Source organism: Myotis daubentonii, chromosome 7, assembly GCF_963259705.1.
Source record: "Myotis daubentonii chromosome 7, mMyoDau2.1, whole genome shotgun sequence".
Taxonomy (NCBI): domain Eukaryota; kingdom Metazoa; phylum Chordata; class Mammalia; order Chiroptera; family Vespertilionidae; genus Myotis; species Myotis daubentonii.
In genome coordinates, this window is record NC_081846.1 from 6,982,404 (window position 1) to 7,000,660 (window position 18,257).

General features: G+C 40.2%; 1 protein-coding gene across 4 annotated transcripts in view; it reads right to left on the reverse strand.

The window, feature by feature from the left end:
- The window catches only part of SF3B1 (splicing factor 3b subunit 1), a 35,925-nt gene that overhangs the window by 11,625 nt on the left and 6,043 nt on the right, over window positions 1-18,257 (reverse strand). For 2 of the 4 annotated variants that reach the window (XR_009453723.1, XM_059702629.1), the window contains exons 2-11: window positions 15,476-15,642; window positions 14,081-14,185; window positions 13,341-13,455; window positions 11,431-11,510; window positions 8,984-9,154; window positions 4,489-4,726; window positions 2,887-3,221; window positions 1,437-1,634; window positions 1,235-1,336; window positions 526-705 (exon numbers count right to left, since the gene is read on the reverse strand). Coding sequence is in view for 2 of the 4 variants with exons in the window: in XM_059702629.1 (XP_059558612.1) it covers window positions 526-705; window positions 1,235-1,336; window positions 1,437-1,634; window positions 2,887-3,221; window positions 4,489-4,726; window positions 8,984-9,154; window positions 11,431-11,510; window positions 13,341-13,455; window positions 14,081-14,185; window positions 15,476-15,642 (1,691 nt within the window). In the remaining 2 variants the exon portion in view is untranslated. Of the gene's footprint in view, window positions 1-525; window positions 706-1,234; window positions 1,337-1,436; window positions 1,635-2,886; window positions 3,222-4,488; window positions 4,727-8,983; window positions 9,155-11,426; window positions 11,511-11,812; window positions 11,869-13,340; window positions 13,456-14,080; window positions 14,186-15,475; window positions 15,643-18,257 lie in introns of those variants that run through there. The other 2 variants (XR_009453724.1, XM_059702631.1) reach the window with 2 other exon arrangements.

Here is an 18,257-nt window from a genome sequence, read left to right on the forward strand (position 1 = left end):
CCATTTTAGTAAAGAGGGCAAAATGTTACGTCTACCTACACACATATTTTTGTATGTGTGATACATGTTGGGAAAAGAAAAATGTCTGGGAAGACATATAAATTGAACATTGATAACTCTGTCTTGCAAGCCGGTAAAATTTCCCTTTTTATTGTAAACATACAGCATTAGCTATTGCTTTTATAAGAAATTTTAAATTGCACAAATACATTTAAGTTGGTAAAAAAACTTCATTAATTCCTTTCATATTAAAAATATCAAACCAGCCTTAGCCAGTTTGGCTCAGTGGATACAGCGTCCGCCTGCGGACTCAAGGGTCCAGGTTCAATTCCGGTCAAGGGCATGTACCTTGGTTTCGGGCACATCCCCAGTAGGGGGTGTGCAGAAGGCAGCTGATCAATGTTTCTCTCTCATTGATGATTCTAACTCTATCCCTCTCCCTTCCTCTCTGTAAAAAAATCAATAAAATGTTTTGTTTTTTTTTAAATATCAAACCACTAGAAACACTACTTGAGAACAACAAACCTTATGCACATATGGTCGAACTAAGTCATCCAGTTTGTATAATATTCTATCAATAACTTTGACAAGCAAATGACGTTCTTGATCCTCAAGTGTAGGAGACATCAGTAGAGGAAGGATCTGATTAAACAAAGGACCAGCTCCAAATTCACGAGCTTTATCAGTAATCTGACGCAATGCAGCCTGGGGGAGAAAAAGAATGAAAGGTGTTTCTTTGTAATTAAGCATTTAGAACAAGCCAATTAATCCATAATCGTCTGTAACTTAATCTTTACAGGCATTTTACACAGAGTAGCTTAAGTTCATTCCTATTAAAATTACTCTGAAGTGTGAATTGCTATGACAGAAGTTCAATATTTCAGTTAATAAAAGGTAACAGAACAATGGCCACTGGAGTTATAAAATTCCTTAATCTCCCTATAAAAGATTACCCACCCATCTTCAAGCCATATAGGATACTATTACAATTCCTCATATAATCCCACTGATTTGCTTGAGTCTTCAGCCTGTTTTAAATGCCTTAGGACAAAAAAAGAGAATCTCATTTTTCAGTATCTCTATTAGCATAAAATTCCTTGATTAAAAAGCTAGGTCCTTCTTATTACATATCTTTATTTCACTCATACTATGCCCTTGGTAAAGCTGAAGAAGTTAATACATTTCTAAACATAAAATTATAATTAAGATGATGACTTAATGAATTGGCACTTACCTTTCTCATTGGAGGTGTACCATTCTTAATTTTTAAAAGCAATTTCATTATTTTTCTCTCTTTTTGCTCTTCTGGACTAAGTGTTGATTCATCAACATCAACCTAATACAGTAAAAAGAAAATAATTTAAAGTTGGACTGAGATATGATGACTTAAAATCCCTAAATAAAGGTATTATTTTATTTTTACTATTATCACTTACCAAAAGTTTATCAAAGTACTGAATATCATCAGGTTTTAAAAAGGGAAGGTTTCCTGATGGTTGGTCGTTGACACTTTTCATAGTTCTGTCTTCAGTTTGCATGTGGAAACCAGTCATACCACCCAAAGGTGTTGGAGTGGCTGTGAGCTTTCGAGCTGGAGTTCGAATAGGAACATAACCAGCTGGAGGAGGAAGTACCTAAGACAGTTAAAAAGACAGTTTAGGATTTTCTTGATTAAAGATGAATGTAATGAGTAACATTTGCACTTTAAAAATATTTTACAGTTTATTAGCTAGGAAGCTTTTTGCTTGGAGATAGGAATTACTACTATCGATCCCATTTTTCTATCTTGATTATAAGTTTAAAGTATATATGACAAATATTCATATTTCTCATCTGTTAATAAAACTTAAGTATATTAGAACTGTGGGAAATTTAGGAAAATGAAGCATATTATAAAATTCTGATCACTTTCAAACATTAACATATATAAACATGTTGGTTTTAATAATAAAACAAAAATCATGACACCAAAATCAAGTCTTAAATATTTAAGTTGCTTTACAGAAATCAAATAAATGCATGCAAACTAAAAACATTTACCAAAGCCTTGTAAAATACACACCATTTGAATAAGTCAAAGAAATTTCACTGAAGATTCACTAAAGAGGATTTTTTCCCTCCTGTTTCTATTAAGGAAATCAATGACTGCAATTGACAACACAGGCAGTCAACACAAGTGCAGAATGTCTACACCCACTTTATGGGTGACTACAAAAAGTTATAAAGCAGAAATTCATAATACTTAAACACCTTAAAACAAACCTAATAAGGGGGAAAAGACATATGAACTGTTAAAAAGCAATGGGCATTGGCAGAAAAGGCTCTGAAAAGGCCATAAATGATGTAGGTTCCAGCCCTGGTTATGACACCATCTACATGCCCAGACTGCCTTCAGACTAGCAAATGGTGATCCTTGAGCCCCAGGGACCTAGAAAATTTTATAGTTAAAAATAAACTTCAAATTGCTATGGTAAAGAGAGAATATTCTGTGTTCACTGGCAATCCATGAACTTGTTACATACACAAAATCTTGTGAGGCACCAAGTTAAATAATCCTAACCCAATGTGAGCTTAATCCTGGGATCACTAATAAACTGAAGCAGCAAGCTATTCCATACCCCCAAATCAGCATTTCTCAAAGTATATGGTCTTAGAAGTCCAGGAGATTTCTCACCTTCCAAAAGTAATAAAAAGTTCCATGTAATTTATTTTCACTCCTATTACTTTTTGGAACTGAAATATACTTGGAAACAGCTAAAAGAATGTAATGATAGTAGTAAGTTTAGACAAGGCCAGTGCAAACCTGACTTATAAATTTCTTAAAGAATACTTAAAATTCCTATTTTATATCCTAAAAACCATCACATTCATATTCCATGTTATTACCTTATATCCTTCTGGAAACATAGCATCTAATTCTTCATCAGAAAGTGGGCGATTTCTCTCATCAATTTCTCTCTCCCAACGCCAAGCCTGAAGCTGTTCAGGAGTCATACTCATTATGTGACCTGGAGTAGGGGTAGCCATGTTCATCGCTGGTGTGCCAATTGGTGTTTTCCCCGGGGTCAGAACAGGAGTGCTTCCGCCCATCTGACTAGCTGGTGTTTCATCCCAACGTGATTTCCTTTTACTGGCTCCAGGAGTGGGTGTTTCACCAATTGAATCTCCACCTCGATCTGTTCGAGGCGTCTCAGCCCATCCACTTCCATGCCCAGGAGTATCTTTAAAAAAAAAAAAAAAAGTGTTAATGTCTAAAGTTTTAAGCATCAAAAATTTACTTTTTATTCTCAAACAGCTAACATACGCAAGGTGATCAATTTCAAAAGCAGAATATTCCTAAAATGCAGGCCCATTTTAGGTTTAAATGTTTCATATTTATCCTCCCCCTTCACTAATTTTTGTTCCTTTTCCACTGACTATAGAAACAATACCTAGCAAACATTAAGGAATGGGAAAACAAAGTATTTTTTAACCACCCTTAATATCACAACCACTCTTTTCATTTCCCCATACAGCTGAGATATACAGCTGAGCTTGTTTTGTGTGTAAATTCTATATTGCTTCTTTCATCCATTGCATGGCAAGTTCTCTCCCATATCATTAAATATTCTGCAAATAAATTTTTTAAAAATATTTTTATTGATTTCAGAGAGGAAACGAGAGAGATAGAAACATCAATGATGAGAGAGAATCATTGATTGGCTGCCTCCTGCACACCCCAACTGGGGATCGAGCCTGAAACCTAGGCATGTGCCCCTGACCGGAACAGAACCCAGGATCCTTCAGTCCACAGGCCAACGCTCTATCCATTGAGCCAATCCAGCCAGGGCTGTAAATAAATTTTAATACAGCAGATGTACTACAAAATCTTAACTTGCCACAGCTCTCATAAACAAAGAAATATATCTTTAAAGGGTTAATACAAAAAAAGATTTGGGAAAAGTCATAAATACAGAAAGTAGAACAGAGTTTAAGGAGACAAAAATGGGGAGTTATTACTTTATGGATATGGAATTTCTGTTTGGGATGATGAAAAAGTTCTAGAAATGAATACTGGTGATGGTTGCACAACACTGTGAATGTACTTAATGCCAATTACTTGTACACTTAAAATGGTACATTTTATGTTATATATACTTTACACGATAAAAAAAAAGGTTATGACCTACAAATTTCACTTCTTCCTAATGTTTTTCTTAAATTTTAAATCTCCTCAAGAAAGGAAAAGAATTAGGCATTTGATCTGCTCAGCTGTTTTTTTAAGTATTTATTGTTGAAAGTATTACATATGTCCCCTTTTATCCCTCCACTGACCCCCTTCTAGCCCACCCCTGCCACCTGCCCCACTGCTCAGCTATTCATCTATCCCTAAAGCAGCAGGTTATTTGCTTGTCTAACCAGAATAGAACAGATTTGGAGCTATAAATAAATACAGCACTCATCAAGTCAGTATTTCACCCAAACAATGGCAGACTCCAGCAGAAGTACCTCTTTCTGTCTTGGGGGTCTCATCCCATCGGTTTTTACGAGCACTGGAAGTTGCGCCTCCGTGGCCTGGTGTTGCATGGCCTGGTGTATCCCCGCGTCCAGGCGTAGCAGCTCCCGCTGGTGTGTGACTTGGTGTAGGATCCCATATTTTTGAGCCTGGGGTTGCTCCAGGAGTCTCACTTCCCTTTGCACGACCTGGTGTCTCATCCCATCTTAAGGAAGGGGTATGTCCAGGGGTCTTAACAGAACAAACACATTTTATTTCACACACCCACACACCTACACACCCACATAAAAATAACTAAAAAAATTCTGTTAAATTTTAAATGTGATCTCACTTATATGTGGAATCTAATGAACAAAATAAACAAACAAAACAGAAACAGACTCATAGATACAGAGAACAGACTCACAACTGTCAGGGGAGGGTGGTGGGGGGCAGGGTCAACGGTATGATGATTACCAGAGGGAAAGGGGGCTAAGGAAGGTAGAAGAGGGTAAATGGGAGATAAATGATAATAATGAAAAAAGACTTGATTTGGGGTGGTAATCACAATACAATATGTAAGACGTTGTATTATAGAATTGTACACTTGAAACCTATATAACTTTATTAACCAATGTAACCCCAATAAACACTAAAAAAAATTTTAACAAATGCTTTAGTTCCTTTCTCCATAATTTGTTAAATTTATTTATATTTATTTATTAATACTCATCAGAGGGTCTTTTATTTGTCTTTTATTTTTTGTTGTTAAGCCTCACCTGAGGACACTTTTCCATTGATTTTTAGGTAGAGTGGAAGAGGGAAAGACAGAGAGAAACATCGATGTGAAACACACCGATTGACCGCCTCTGACCAGGGCCAGGGCCAGGGCCAGGGCCGGTAAAAGAGAGAGAAACATCAATGTGAGAGAAACACATCAATTGGCTGCCTCCTGCATGGGCCCAGAATAAGGCCCGGGGCCAGGGAGAAGCCTGCAACTAAGGTATGCACCCCTGACCGGAATTGAACCCGGGATCCTATGGTCTGCAGGCCAACGCTCTATCCCAAGAATGTCAAACATGTGGCCCATGAATGTTTTTGTGGCCCAGCCAATGTAACGGTATGTAAGAAACGTTTCAATAAAAATTTCATAACTTAATTTTTTACAATATCTTGTTATGCATAATTATTACAGCGTTCACTAATAACTGATTACTATAATCGTGTTGCATTCATTTCCCTTCCACATAGGCGCACCATTTCTCTCCACTAATACCAGCAGCAAATATTTTAGCAGCCACGTCATTAGTCTTGTACTGGCTTGTTTGGTGTGCACCACAGGAAGTATTTCACTTTCGGAGAACATGAAAAATAGGTTTATTTGTGTTACGCTTATTAATCTGTACAGTTATTCAGTGGCTGGTAAGTTAATGTTCAAGAAAAAAATATTAATTAAAATGTTCTATTATTTTATGTTAACAATGGCTCATGTATTTCAGCCCTTTGTATTTAGCATGTCTCTTATCAAAATAAACCTACGTTTCTGTGAAAATTGAAGCTTTTGTTTTTTTTGCGGCCCACATAAACTTAAACCTTGTTTATTTGGCCCATGTTAGCCTTTTGATCTTGACATGCTTGCTCTATCCACTGAACCAAACCGGCTAGAGGTATTCTCTATAATTAAAAGAATAGATTATCGTTCTGTTTAAAAGATTTGTACTTTCAAAAAAGAAAAATAAATAATACGTTCATTCTAGCAAATACATTTACGACTAACCACAATTTAAAGTTTTAATTTGGAGCAGTGAAGAAAGCCCTCATTTTAAAAATATTGCATTCTAAGTATGAATCTTAGTTTTGCTATTACTAGCTCCGTGACTTTGGGAAAGGCACAAAGGTTTCTCTGTCTAGATCTGCAATCAAAGAATTTCAGTATTATATTAAGTAGTTCTCAAACCTACTGAATTCTCACCAAGAAATATTTTTTGTGTTTTCCTTCATTCTGTGTTTATATATTTGATTAATATAAGGCATTTTGGATCACGTGGGTAATTATACCTAAACTAGAGGCCCGGTGCACAAAAATTTGTGCACTGGGGGTAAGGGGGGGTCCCTCAGCCTGGCCTGTGACCTCTCGCAGTCTGGGACCCCTCGGGAGATAACGCCCTGCTGGCTTAGGCCTGCTCTCGGGTGGCAGAGGGCAGGCCCAATCCCTAGGTGCAGCCCCTGGTCGGGCTCAGAGCAGGGCTGATTGGGGAGTTGGGGTGCCGCCCCGTCATGCACAGAGCAGGGAGGATTGGGAGGTTGCGATGCCACTCTCAGTCATGCTCAGGGTAGGGCCGATTGGGGGGTTGGGGCACCACCCCGTCACACACAGAGCATGGCGGATCAGGGGGTTGGGGTGCCGCACCCTGTCACACTCAGGGCAGGGCCGATGGGGAGGTTATGGCTCTACCCCGTCACACACACAGAGCAGGGCCCGTGGGGGGCGGTTGGGGCATCGCCCTCTATCACCCACAGAGCAGGGCCGATCATGGGGTTGGGGCGCCGCCACTGTCACACTCAGGGCAGGGCCGATGGGGAGGTTATGGCTCTACCCCGTCACACACAGAGCAGGGCCGATCAGGGGGTTGGGGAGCTCCCCCCTATCAGGCACAGAGCAGGGCTGATCAGGGGGTTGGGGCGCCTTCCCCTGTCACGAACAGACTGGGGCGGATAGGGAGGTTGTGGCCCCGCCCCCTGTCACACACAGAGCCGCAGGGCGATCAGGGGGTTTAGGCGCTGCCCCGTCACACTGATCCCGGTGCTGGGAGGCATATTACCCTTTTACTATATAGGATAGAGACCTGGTGCACGGGTGGGGGCCGGCTGGTTTGCCCTGAAGGGTGTCCTGGATCAGGGTGGGGGTCCCCAGTGGGGTGCCTGGCCAGCCTGGGTGAGGGGCTGAGGGCCATTTTCAGGCTGGCGGGTGACTGAAGCTCCCAACCTGTCCTTTTTTCCTTTTTTTTTTTTTTATTTTGGGCCAGCTTTAGCTCTGAGGCTCGGCTCCAGCTATGAGACTTCCGCTGCTGAAAGCAGGTTTCTGGCCTTTGTTTACCCTTCTGTATTTGAAACAATGTTGCGGTCCTGCTGGCTGAAGCCTGGGGTTTTGTTTAGCTTCTATTTTTGTAACATAGTTGCTTAGAGTGCAGCTGAGAGGCCCGGGTCTGCTCTCTCGGGTTGGGGGTGTGACCGCGGGCAGACGCCGCAGCCGCCCTGCCAGCCCGGGTCTGGGTCTGCTGGCGGGAGCGGGTCGGGGGCGTGACTGCGGGCGGACGCCGCAGCCACCCTGCCAGCCCCGGTCTGCGGGCAGGAGAACCGGTTGGGGTCTTGGTCAGTAGGGGACAGCTGCGGTCACGCCCCGCCAGCCCTGGGTTGGGTCACCCACCATCCAGGTCACAGATAGCAGGCCTGGATGGCGGAGGGGCAGGCAGGATGGCGCTGTCCCATCCTGCCTGCAGTATGCAAATTAGCCGCCATCTTAGTTGGCAGTTAACTGCCATCTTAGTTGGCAGTTAATTTGCATATCACCATGATTAGCCAATGGGAAGGGTAGCGGTCGTACGCCAATTACCATGTTTCTCTTTTATTAGTGTAGATATTGCAACACAATTTCAATCCTTAAGATTAATTTGTATTTACAATCACATTTGCATTACTCCTCTAACTGATGCTAGCAAGATCGGTGAAAAAAAATTGGATGTGGATTTAAGTAATCAAAGGTTCCACAGCAATTTACATAGAGAGACTAAATAGTAGGTAAGGAAGGATGGAAGATAAGCAAGTGATAGCAAAAGAGACTGCACAGTACAGACAATACCATATGTAGCAACACATTAGGTGATTCAGTGTGATTTGTATTTAAATAATGACATAAATATTCTATAGGTTTTGTACTATACTTTTTATGTATTTGTTTTAGAATTGGATGCTCTACCCAACATTAAGAGTTCTAGCTAGTTTTGTTTGCAAACTTGCATAAATACAATAAATTTAAAACTCGTTATTTTTCCCTTTAAAAAGATTCTATGTATTAGTTAGAGTTGGGAAATTTTCCATTAGGTGAGTAAAGCGCATAATTTGTTCAAAATCTGTTGGCACCTTGATCTTCCAGAACTATAAGAAAATATATGTCTGCCCTAGCCAGTTTGGCTCACTGGATAGAGCATTGGCCTGGGGACTGAAGGGTCCCAGGTTCGATTCTGGTCAAGGGCATGTACCTTGGTTGCGGGCACATCCCCAGTAGGGGGTGTGTAGGAGACAGCGGATCGATATTTCTAACTCTCTATCCCTCTCGTTTCCTCTCTGTAAAAAATCAATAAAATATATTTTAAAAATATATGTGTGTGTGTGTGTGTGTGTGTGTATCTGTTTCTTAAGTCACTCAGTCTGCTATTGTCATGAAAGCAGACAATACATTTCATGTGAGAAAAAAAATTATAATAGTATTAAAAAATACAATGTAACCACCTCTGCTTGATCCCAACTTGACAGCTTTTTGGGAGTGGCACCAGGAGTCTGATCAGCTGTTTGATCCCAACGGCGTTTTCGTTTTGAGGGAGGCTGGGACGCTGCTGCTCCATTGACGACTTTCAGTTCTCCAGCTTTAGCTTTTTCTGCTAGTTGTTGCCTAATTTCTCTCTGAAAATAATTGAATAATCACTGAGTATCTTTAAAACGTTTTCAACATATTTTCATATCATTAGTACAAACATTTCTATTTAACGTCATGTCATTCTTCACTCACTCTCCTTCCTATGCTAGTGGTAGTCCTGGTCTTATTTTCCCTCTTCTCTGTATTTCGTTTCATACAATGTCCTTCTGCACACAGTAGATGAGCAAGTACAGAATTTATAACAGAGCACCCTACTCTAGACAGTGAAGCAAATCTTCAGCCAATGGTAGAGAACTAAAATGCTTCCATTGAAAAAAAGTTTTATTTAAAACTCATATAAACAGCAAATCAGAATATGTAACAAGATAGAAAAGTGGTAAAAAGTGAAAAATTTTAAATTATGATTTTAATTATGTAAATATTATATATAACATCCCAACAAATGCATTTAATTTCCATCACCCCACTTAATTTAGACAATTCATTATGTATTCACAATAAAGTTATGAAGGCTAACTACTGAAACAAAATGAAGCAATTTCTGTAAGCCAGCAGGAATTCTTCAGAATTCTCCAACCATCCAAACTCAATTTTATGGGAGAATTAGAGGTTTTCCAAGGAATGGTTTAGCTACTTGGCTTTCTCCTTACACACTGGCTTCAGGTACACACTATCATCCTCCCCACGGACACAGTCACTAGAAGAAACATATGTATGTGTATGGTCAAGGGGTGGGGACTAGAAAAGGACAGAAAAAAACCTTAACACGGGAGGTGGTAGAATTTTGGGTAAGGTTCTGTCTCAACTTTACTTTTATTAATAACTAGAGGCCCGGTGCACAAAAATTTGTGCACTCGGGGGGTAGGGGGGTCCCTCAGCCCGGCCTGTGCCCTCTCGCAGTGTGGGACCCCTTGGGAGATAACGACCTGCTGACTTAGGCCTGCTCCTGGGTGGCAGAGAGCTGGCCCAATCCCTAGGTGCAGCCCCTGGTCGGGCTCAGAGCAGGGCCGATTGGGGAGTTGGGGCGCCGCCCCCTGTCATGCACAGAGCAGGGAGATTGGGAGGTTGTGATGCCACCCTCAGTCACGATCAGGGTAGGGCCGATTGGGGGGTTGGGGCACCGTCCTGTCACACTCAAGGCAGGGTCGATGGGGAGGTTGCGGCGCCACCCCATCACGCACAGAGCAGGGCCAATCAGGGGGTTGGGGCGCTGCCCCCCGTCACGCACAGAGCAGGGCTGATCAGGTGGTTGAGGAGCTCCCCCCGTCACACACAGAGCAGGGCCCATCAGGGGGTTGGGGCACCGCCCTCTATCACCCACAGAGCAGGGCCGATCAGGGGGTTGGGGCACCGCCACTCTCACACTCAGGGCAGGGCCAATGGGGAGGTTATGGCTCTACCCGTCACACACAGAGCAGGGCCTGTGGGGGGGGGGGGTTGGGGGGTTGGGGAGCTCCCCCCTATCAGGCACAAAGCAGGGCTGCTCAGGGAGTTGGGGCGCCTTCCCCTGTCACGAACAGAGCCACAGGGCGATCAGGGGGTTTGGGCGCTGCCCCGTCACGCTGATCCCGGTGCCGGGAGGCATATTACCCTTTTACTACATAGGGTAGAGGTCTAGTGCATGGGTGGGGCCAGCTGGTTTGCCCTGAAGGGTGTCCTGGATCAGGGTGGGGGTCCCCACTGGGGTGCCTGGCCAGCCTGGGTGAGGGGATGATGGCTGTTTGCAGCTGGTCACACACCATTCAGGGTAGGGGTCCCCACTGGGGTGCCTGGCCAGTCTGGGTGAGGGGCTGAGGGCTGTTTTCAGGCTGGGAGTGACTGAAGTTCCCAACCGCTCCTTTTTTTCTTTTTTTTTTAATTCTGGGCCAGCTTTAGCTTGAGGCTTGGCTCCAGCTCTTAGGCCTCTGCTGCCTTTGCATACAATGTTGCGAATCTGCTGGCTGAAGTCCCTCGGTATCTGTTACAATGTTTGAAACTGCAGGCTCAGAGGTCTGCAGTAGCAGGCGGGAACAGGCAGGAACGTTGGTTTCCTCCAACGATCCTCTGTCACTGAGGCAACCAAGCCTCATGTTAGTTTCAAGCTGCCTGGCTGCCCGCCGCCATCTTGGCTGACAGTTAATTTGCATATCTCGCTGATTAGCCAATGAAAAGGGTAGCGGTCGTACGCCAATTACCATGTTTCTCTTTTATTAGTGTAGATACTGAATTACTTGTTCAGCAAATGAAAAGGAAATATAAGTCTCTCAATCTCAGCTTTATTTCTAGTCTTTCACAACCATTAAAATAAAGAGCAGGTTCATACCTCTTCTTTAGTCAAATGCTGCTCTCGCATTACATCCATGTAAGTTCTAGCATTCATTTTAGGATCAGGGGTCTTCCCTCCTGCAGAAAAGAACAGCAACAGGACAAGAGTACAATAAATAAACTATAATTAGGTTCAACTGATTTATCTGCCCTGCTCTAATATTATGTTATTCCATATCATTTAATTTATTTTTTGATGGAAAACTTTAATAATTATACATCTTACTTTTTATTGAGTTTGCTGATCAATTTAACCTGTTTGAACACAAACATCTACAGCAGTTTAAAACAAATATTTTAATGCATATAAAAGCAAAATGACAGCACAGTTTAGTCTTCAGAAGTGATGGGTTCCTGGGTTGCTAATCCGGAATACGTACACTTTCGTGCCTTTGTCTCCATCAGCAGTTCTGACTTCAAGCAGCAGAATAGAAGCCTAGAAAATTATCTCTTTACCATTAGTAACACTTTGGAAAGATATTTATATTCAAAACATTACCTGTTGCAAGCTGTTAAAATCCTAACTACAAATAACTATAACTAGGTAAGTTCTTCATACAATGTTCTAAAACAGTTAATAGTTTAGCAAATCTGATTTTTTAAAATATACCTATAATCTTATTCTCATGTCAGGTTACTAAAAAAGGGCTTCATGCTTGTTAAAGTTTTGTTGACCCAGAAACATTTTTATCTTTAGAAAGTATGATTACAAATGAAAATATATTATTGAATATATTACTTTCTACCAGTTATTATGATGCACATAGAAGAGAAGTGGCATACAAAGAGATGTGTTAGTCTCTTGGTTCAAGTTTCAGTATTTGCTTTTCAAACTTCAAAATATCTTAAAGAAGCCCAAACAGTATATAACAAGATTCACAGAGGAACACTATGTTTTATAAAATGTGATAATTAGCTATACAGTAGTATAGCATCACAATTTAAGAAAAATAAAATAATAAAATTCTAAGACATTTCCTATGCTGAAGATCATGCCCAATTGATAGTGTCATTCTTTCTGACACTAGCTCTGATAAGACTTCCTTTGGAATACTTTTTCACCATAATCTAGAGAGGATGTGTTGAACTGCACCCTTAAGAATGCAGACAGGACTGGCATATAGCAGTACTGCTGTAGGAAAGAAATTAAGGACAGTTAGTATGGGCCTGTGAATTCTGACATACATGTTTAAATCAATTACAATTATGCAAGTAAAAAAAGAATATCCCTACTAATTCATGCAGGCTGAAAGTCTAGTTTGTAAACCTGCAGCAGAATCTCAATTTTAAGAAACAGGCACCTAATTTTGATTTTGAAACTCACCCGAGGAAAGCATCCATCAGGCTCACTATGCCCCCTGTGCTGACCTGCACACTAAAATTAGCAAAACAGACTCCAACTATTAAAAATATCAAAGCCTTTGTATACATACTTTTGTTTTAATTTTAAGTATGCTTAAAGCAAAGTAGGTGCACTTACTAAACTATATTTAGAGAAATATGAGGGGAGCTCTAATGTGGGAAAGTTTCTCAAAAGTAACAATCCTAAAATCTAGGATTTGGAATGAAAACTTTCAAGAATTTGAAAGTATTTTGACCAGAAAAACACATTTGTTCCAAGTATAGAAAGCGTACCCAAAACAAAAGTAAAAGAAAAACCTTTAACCCTTTGCGTTTCTATGGCATTGGCTCATTATTTTCTTGTCCTTCTACCTGGAAAGAAAACTTGTATTATAAAGATGAAGAATATGGCATCTTTGACTTCAACCAAATCTATACACATCTATAATAAGGGGGATTTTTAAAAAGAAAAGCAAATTCATAAGCATGCCAAAAAAAATCAAAGGGCTAAAGAGAGCTTAATACAAGCAAATTCGTGAATACTAAAGAAAAGTGGGAAAGAATTACCATCTGCAAAAGGATCAAGACGCTCTGGGGAAATTATCATGGTCCGCCTATGCTTTTTGTATTCATCTTCCCGGTCAGCAATCTTTGGAGGTCGGTGCTCAGCAAATGGATCATACTGAAAAGAGGGATGTCCAACTTAATACCCACTTTATTAAATAACCAAACAGAATATCTTAAACAAAAAGCGGAACATTATAAAACATGTAAAATGTTTAATAAATGCCTATTAATAAAAGAAATATTAATTTTAGGGATAAATATTAATATGAAAAAATAAGTAACATAGAAATGAAAAAAATACCCATCCGTATTTCCATAGTTCAAGTCTTCATAAAATGATTACCTTTATAAAATTTGCTAAGTATTGCCCCAGCTGGTTTGGCTCAAAGGATAAAGCGCCAACCTGCAGACTAAACGGTCCCGGGTTCGATTCCAGTCAAGGGCACATGCCTTGGTTGCAGGCTTGATTCTTAGCCCAGGTCGGGGCACGGGCAGAAGGCAACCAATGTGTCTCTCTGTCTCTCACCCTCCCTTCCACTCTCTCTAAAATCCATGGAAAAATATCCTTGGGTCAGCACTTAAAAAGAAATTAATAAGTATTATTTCTAATTTTCCCAAATCAACTCTCCTCAAAACATTCTAATAACTTGACTCTTAAAATATATGGGCTTCCATGGGAATTGAGATAGTTTTCTTTAGCTGAGTAAACTCTGGATTTAACAAAAAAGAAAAAAAGTCACCTGTTCTGTTGACTGTGGTATATCATTAAGCAATGCCACAGGGGCATGATATCCTGGCTTCTTCTGACCAAGCAAACTTGTAGATGATGAGTAGTCATCGTCGTCCTGCAATAAAATGCCACCAAAAAGCCATAAACAAAACATCGGAATTTAAAAATTAGAAAAATTATACTAAGATTCAATATGAAATCTAAAGACTTACTGACAGTGTGAGGTCTAAACCCTTGTTCACAGAACTTATAAACATGTGAGTTTTCAACTCAAAAAAAGTTATTAAAGAAATTAACCTTAGTTTTTACTCATTTAAAAATATTAAACAAGAAATGCTTTCTGTGGAAGCCAATTAAAATAAAGTAAGTATGAACTAGAAAAGCCTGAGCATTTTGTTTTCTCAGAGGGCATGATGAAATTTGTTTTTCACATTTGGAAACTAAAGTTTATTTAAAAATCTCCACTTTCCTTTTTTGTTTGTGTTTGTTTGTTAACATGATTTAACCAGAGAAACAAGTAAAAGATAATGTTTTAAATGTACTTGTTTCCCTTGTAATAATATTTAAGCAGAAAGTGTTGTATTATTTTACTAGTGTAAGAAATACAACAATGGGTAACTCTCAAGATCTTACCACTGATTTAAAAATGAAATAATTCCTCCTTCAGTTTCTGGAACATATAGCCACCACTATCTCTTACCAGAGGTATGATAGGCTTCTAGAAATTTTACCTTTGCAACTTTCTAATTTACTTTTTAAAAAGTGCCAACTACAAAATAAAATGTGGCTTGAGTGTCATAAAAGTAAGTTTGATTACCTATATCCATAAAATGTCTATTACTGAATCATACAAAAAAGGGATAGCTATTTCACCATATTTGGATGTTTGAGATGATCTGACAAAATGTAAGCTATGGGAATATATAAAAACACTCAGATGTATTTCAAAATGAAAGTGGTCATCCTCCAGAATAACTGAAACAGGCATGAAGAATCCATTAATAATATCAATAACAAAACAGCACTAAGCACAAGTCAGATTCAGGTCACAAGGACAGATGGCTGCTCACTATGAAGTCACTTCCCATGTGGGTTACTCTAAACAGAGCTCAGTAGTAAGGATTTACTTTATACAATTAATGATTTGTAGGTGCTTTGCTAGATAAATAAACATAATGGTTCAGAACTAAGAGGAAGGATTCTTTCTGTTTAAATGGCTGTTTTTATTATTTTTATTTGGAGGAAGGATTCTTTCAACAGTTTTATCCTCCAAAAGGAAGATCTCCCAATTTCCAAAATGTCTGCATATTAAGCCAGATGACTCAAAGAGAAAATACCTTTATATTTCTTGCTCTCCACCCAAAGAAAATTAAAAATGCTTGACTCTTGTACACTTTGTACTTACATCTTCAAGTTCAGTTGCAGCAATTGATGTCACATACCCAGCAAATCTGCTGTCACTTCCACCATATATTTCCTGGTCATAATAACCTGTAGAATCAAGGCCCACTCCTTGAGCTTCATCAAGAGCTGCCTTCTTGCCTTGAATTTCTCGAATCTGTGCTTCGATATCTGTAAGAAAGTTAACACAGACTTTAATTTCATTTCCAAAGAGCACTCAACATAATGCATTTCCCTACTAGGTATTATTTAGGATATTCTTCTAACTATACAAACTAAAATAATTATACCATATAAAGGGTTAGAACTATCAACACTAATAAAAGAGAAAAATGGTAATTGGCGTACGAGCTACCCTTTTCATTGGCTAATCAGGGCTATATGCAAATTAACTGACAACTAAGATTGGCAGTTAACTGCCAACAAGATGGTGGTTAATTTGCATATGTAGGCACAATGCAGGAAGGCGAAAGGGAAAGCAGGAAGAAGCCCCCTGCCACTGACAGTGATTGGAAACCCAGGGGGGAGCTAAGAGCTGGGGGGCAGGGCAAAGGCGGCCCTGGGGCCGCCTTTGCCCTGCCCCCCAGCCATGATCAGAGAATCAGGTGCCTTTTCCACCCTGGCCAGTGATAGCAGGAAGTAGGGGTGGAGCCAGCGATGGGAGCTGGGCATGGTCGAAGCTGGCAGTCCCAGGAGCTAGGGGTCCCTTGCCTGGGCCTAAAGCGAAGCCCACGATCGTGGGGCCGCTGCAGCTGCGGGTCCCCGCTGCCCGGGCCAGATGCCTCAGCCAGAGGCGTCAGGCCTGGGCAAGGGGCCGATCCTGCGATTGGAGGGTGATGGGGGTCAACGCCTGAGGGCTCCCAGTATGTGAGAGGGGGCAGGCTGGGCTGAGGGACACTCCCCCGACACACACACCCAGTGCACGAATTTCGTGCACCGGGCCCCTAGTAACTATATAAAACATTGATTTTTGATACATTTAATATATCTCCAAATCAATAGACAATAAATACTCCCATACGGAACAACAAATTACTCTTACATTAAGAATGGGTTACCAACGTTTATTAAATTACTGTTGAATTCTAAACCTTTCTCCAACTTAAAAAATAATACTGTCAATATTGACTAGGGACAAAGAATAACACTCAAGATTATTCTAAACTCAACACTATCAAAAATATAAAAACAGCACTATGGAAAGTGGTCCTCAAACTTGAACGTGAAACAAATTGTCTACAGATTTTGTTAAAATGCAGTAGGCCTGGATCACACTCAACTTTCTGCATTCCTAACACGCTCCCAAGTCATGTCCTAAACAGCTAGACTCACACTGTGAACAGTAAAATAAAGGGCAATCTAAATTCTTAAGCATGGAATTCAGAACTTTGCATAATTTGGCTGCAACCATCATTACACTTATTAGTTCATGATTAGAGTCTGAGATCTAGCCCTGGCCGGGTAGAACTTGGTTGATTGGAGCACGGTCCTGATGTGCTAACGTTTCGGGGTTCAATCCGCAGTCAGGGCACAAACAACAATCAACGAATGCAACAAATAAGTGAAGCAACAAATCAATGTTTCTCTTTCTCTTCCTCTCTCTCCCACCCTCCCTCTCTCTCTAAAATCAATACACAAAAAATAAAGGTTGGAAAAAAGATGTGTATAATTATGATTTTTTATAAAGTCTGAGATCTGTAATCAAAACATCTGCCTTTGCCAAAACCGGTTTGGCTCAGTGGATAGAGCGTCGGCCTGTGGACTGAAAGGTCCCAGGTTCGATTCCGGTCAAGGGCACGTACCTGGGTTGCGGGCACATCCCCAGTAGGAGATGTGCAGGAGGCGGCTGGTCGATGTTTCTCTCTCATCGATGTTTCTAACTCTCTATCTCTCTCCCTTCCTCTCTGTAAAAAATCAATAAAATATAAAAAAAAAACAACAACAACAAAAAAAACATCTGCCTTCAAAGAAAGGTTCTTTCTTTACTAATTAATACTTCATTTAAACATGTGTGCCTCAGTTTCCTACAACATAAAGGTTTTTTTAAAGGATTAAATCACCACCCCCACCTCCCCAAGCACCATGTTTTCTATTCACAGGTCTAGTATTTAGAAGACCGACATCTGGTGAATGACGAATCAACTCTCCTCAAATGTCCCCCAAACTTATCAATTTTTAATTTTGTCAAGAGTAGGAAAAATTAAAATACAGTGAACACTCACATACACTTATCTGTATTCATCAACTCTGTCTATACGAGATAAAGCAAATGTGTGTACATATAACTTTTCTAAACCATTTAAAACTACTAATATTTCTGCATCTATTTCCAGATCTAGGACATTCTCTTATATAAATAACCACAACAGATTTAACATGCTCAAGAAATGAGCATGTCAAAACTTAATAACATTATCATCTAATATATTATCTAGCTTCATATCTCCCCAACTGTCCTAGTAACAAACATCCTTTTCCACAATTGATCCACAATTCAAGCAAGAGCCAGGCATTGCACTTAATTGTCATGTCTTTATGTCCTTCAAATACAAATGAGTCCTCCCAATTTTTTTAGCCTTTCCTGACACCAGGTAACTTTAAATTACAATTTTAAATGTTTCATTTTAATTATCTGGATAACACAGGGTGGCGGAAAGAAACAAAGAAACAATTACTGCCAGTGATTTCTGTAGCCTGATGCTTTCATTTTTGCTAGATCACCTTCAATTACACCTGAATACCAGCTACTTTAAATTTTTTTAAAGTATTTTATTGATCCCCCATAG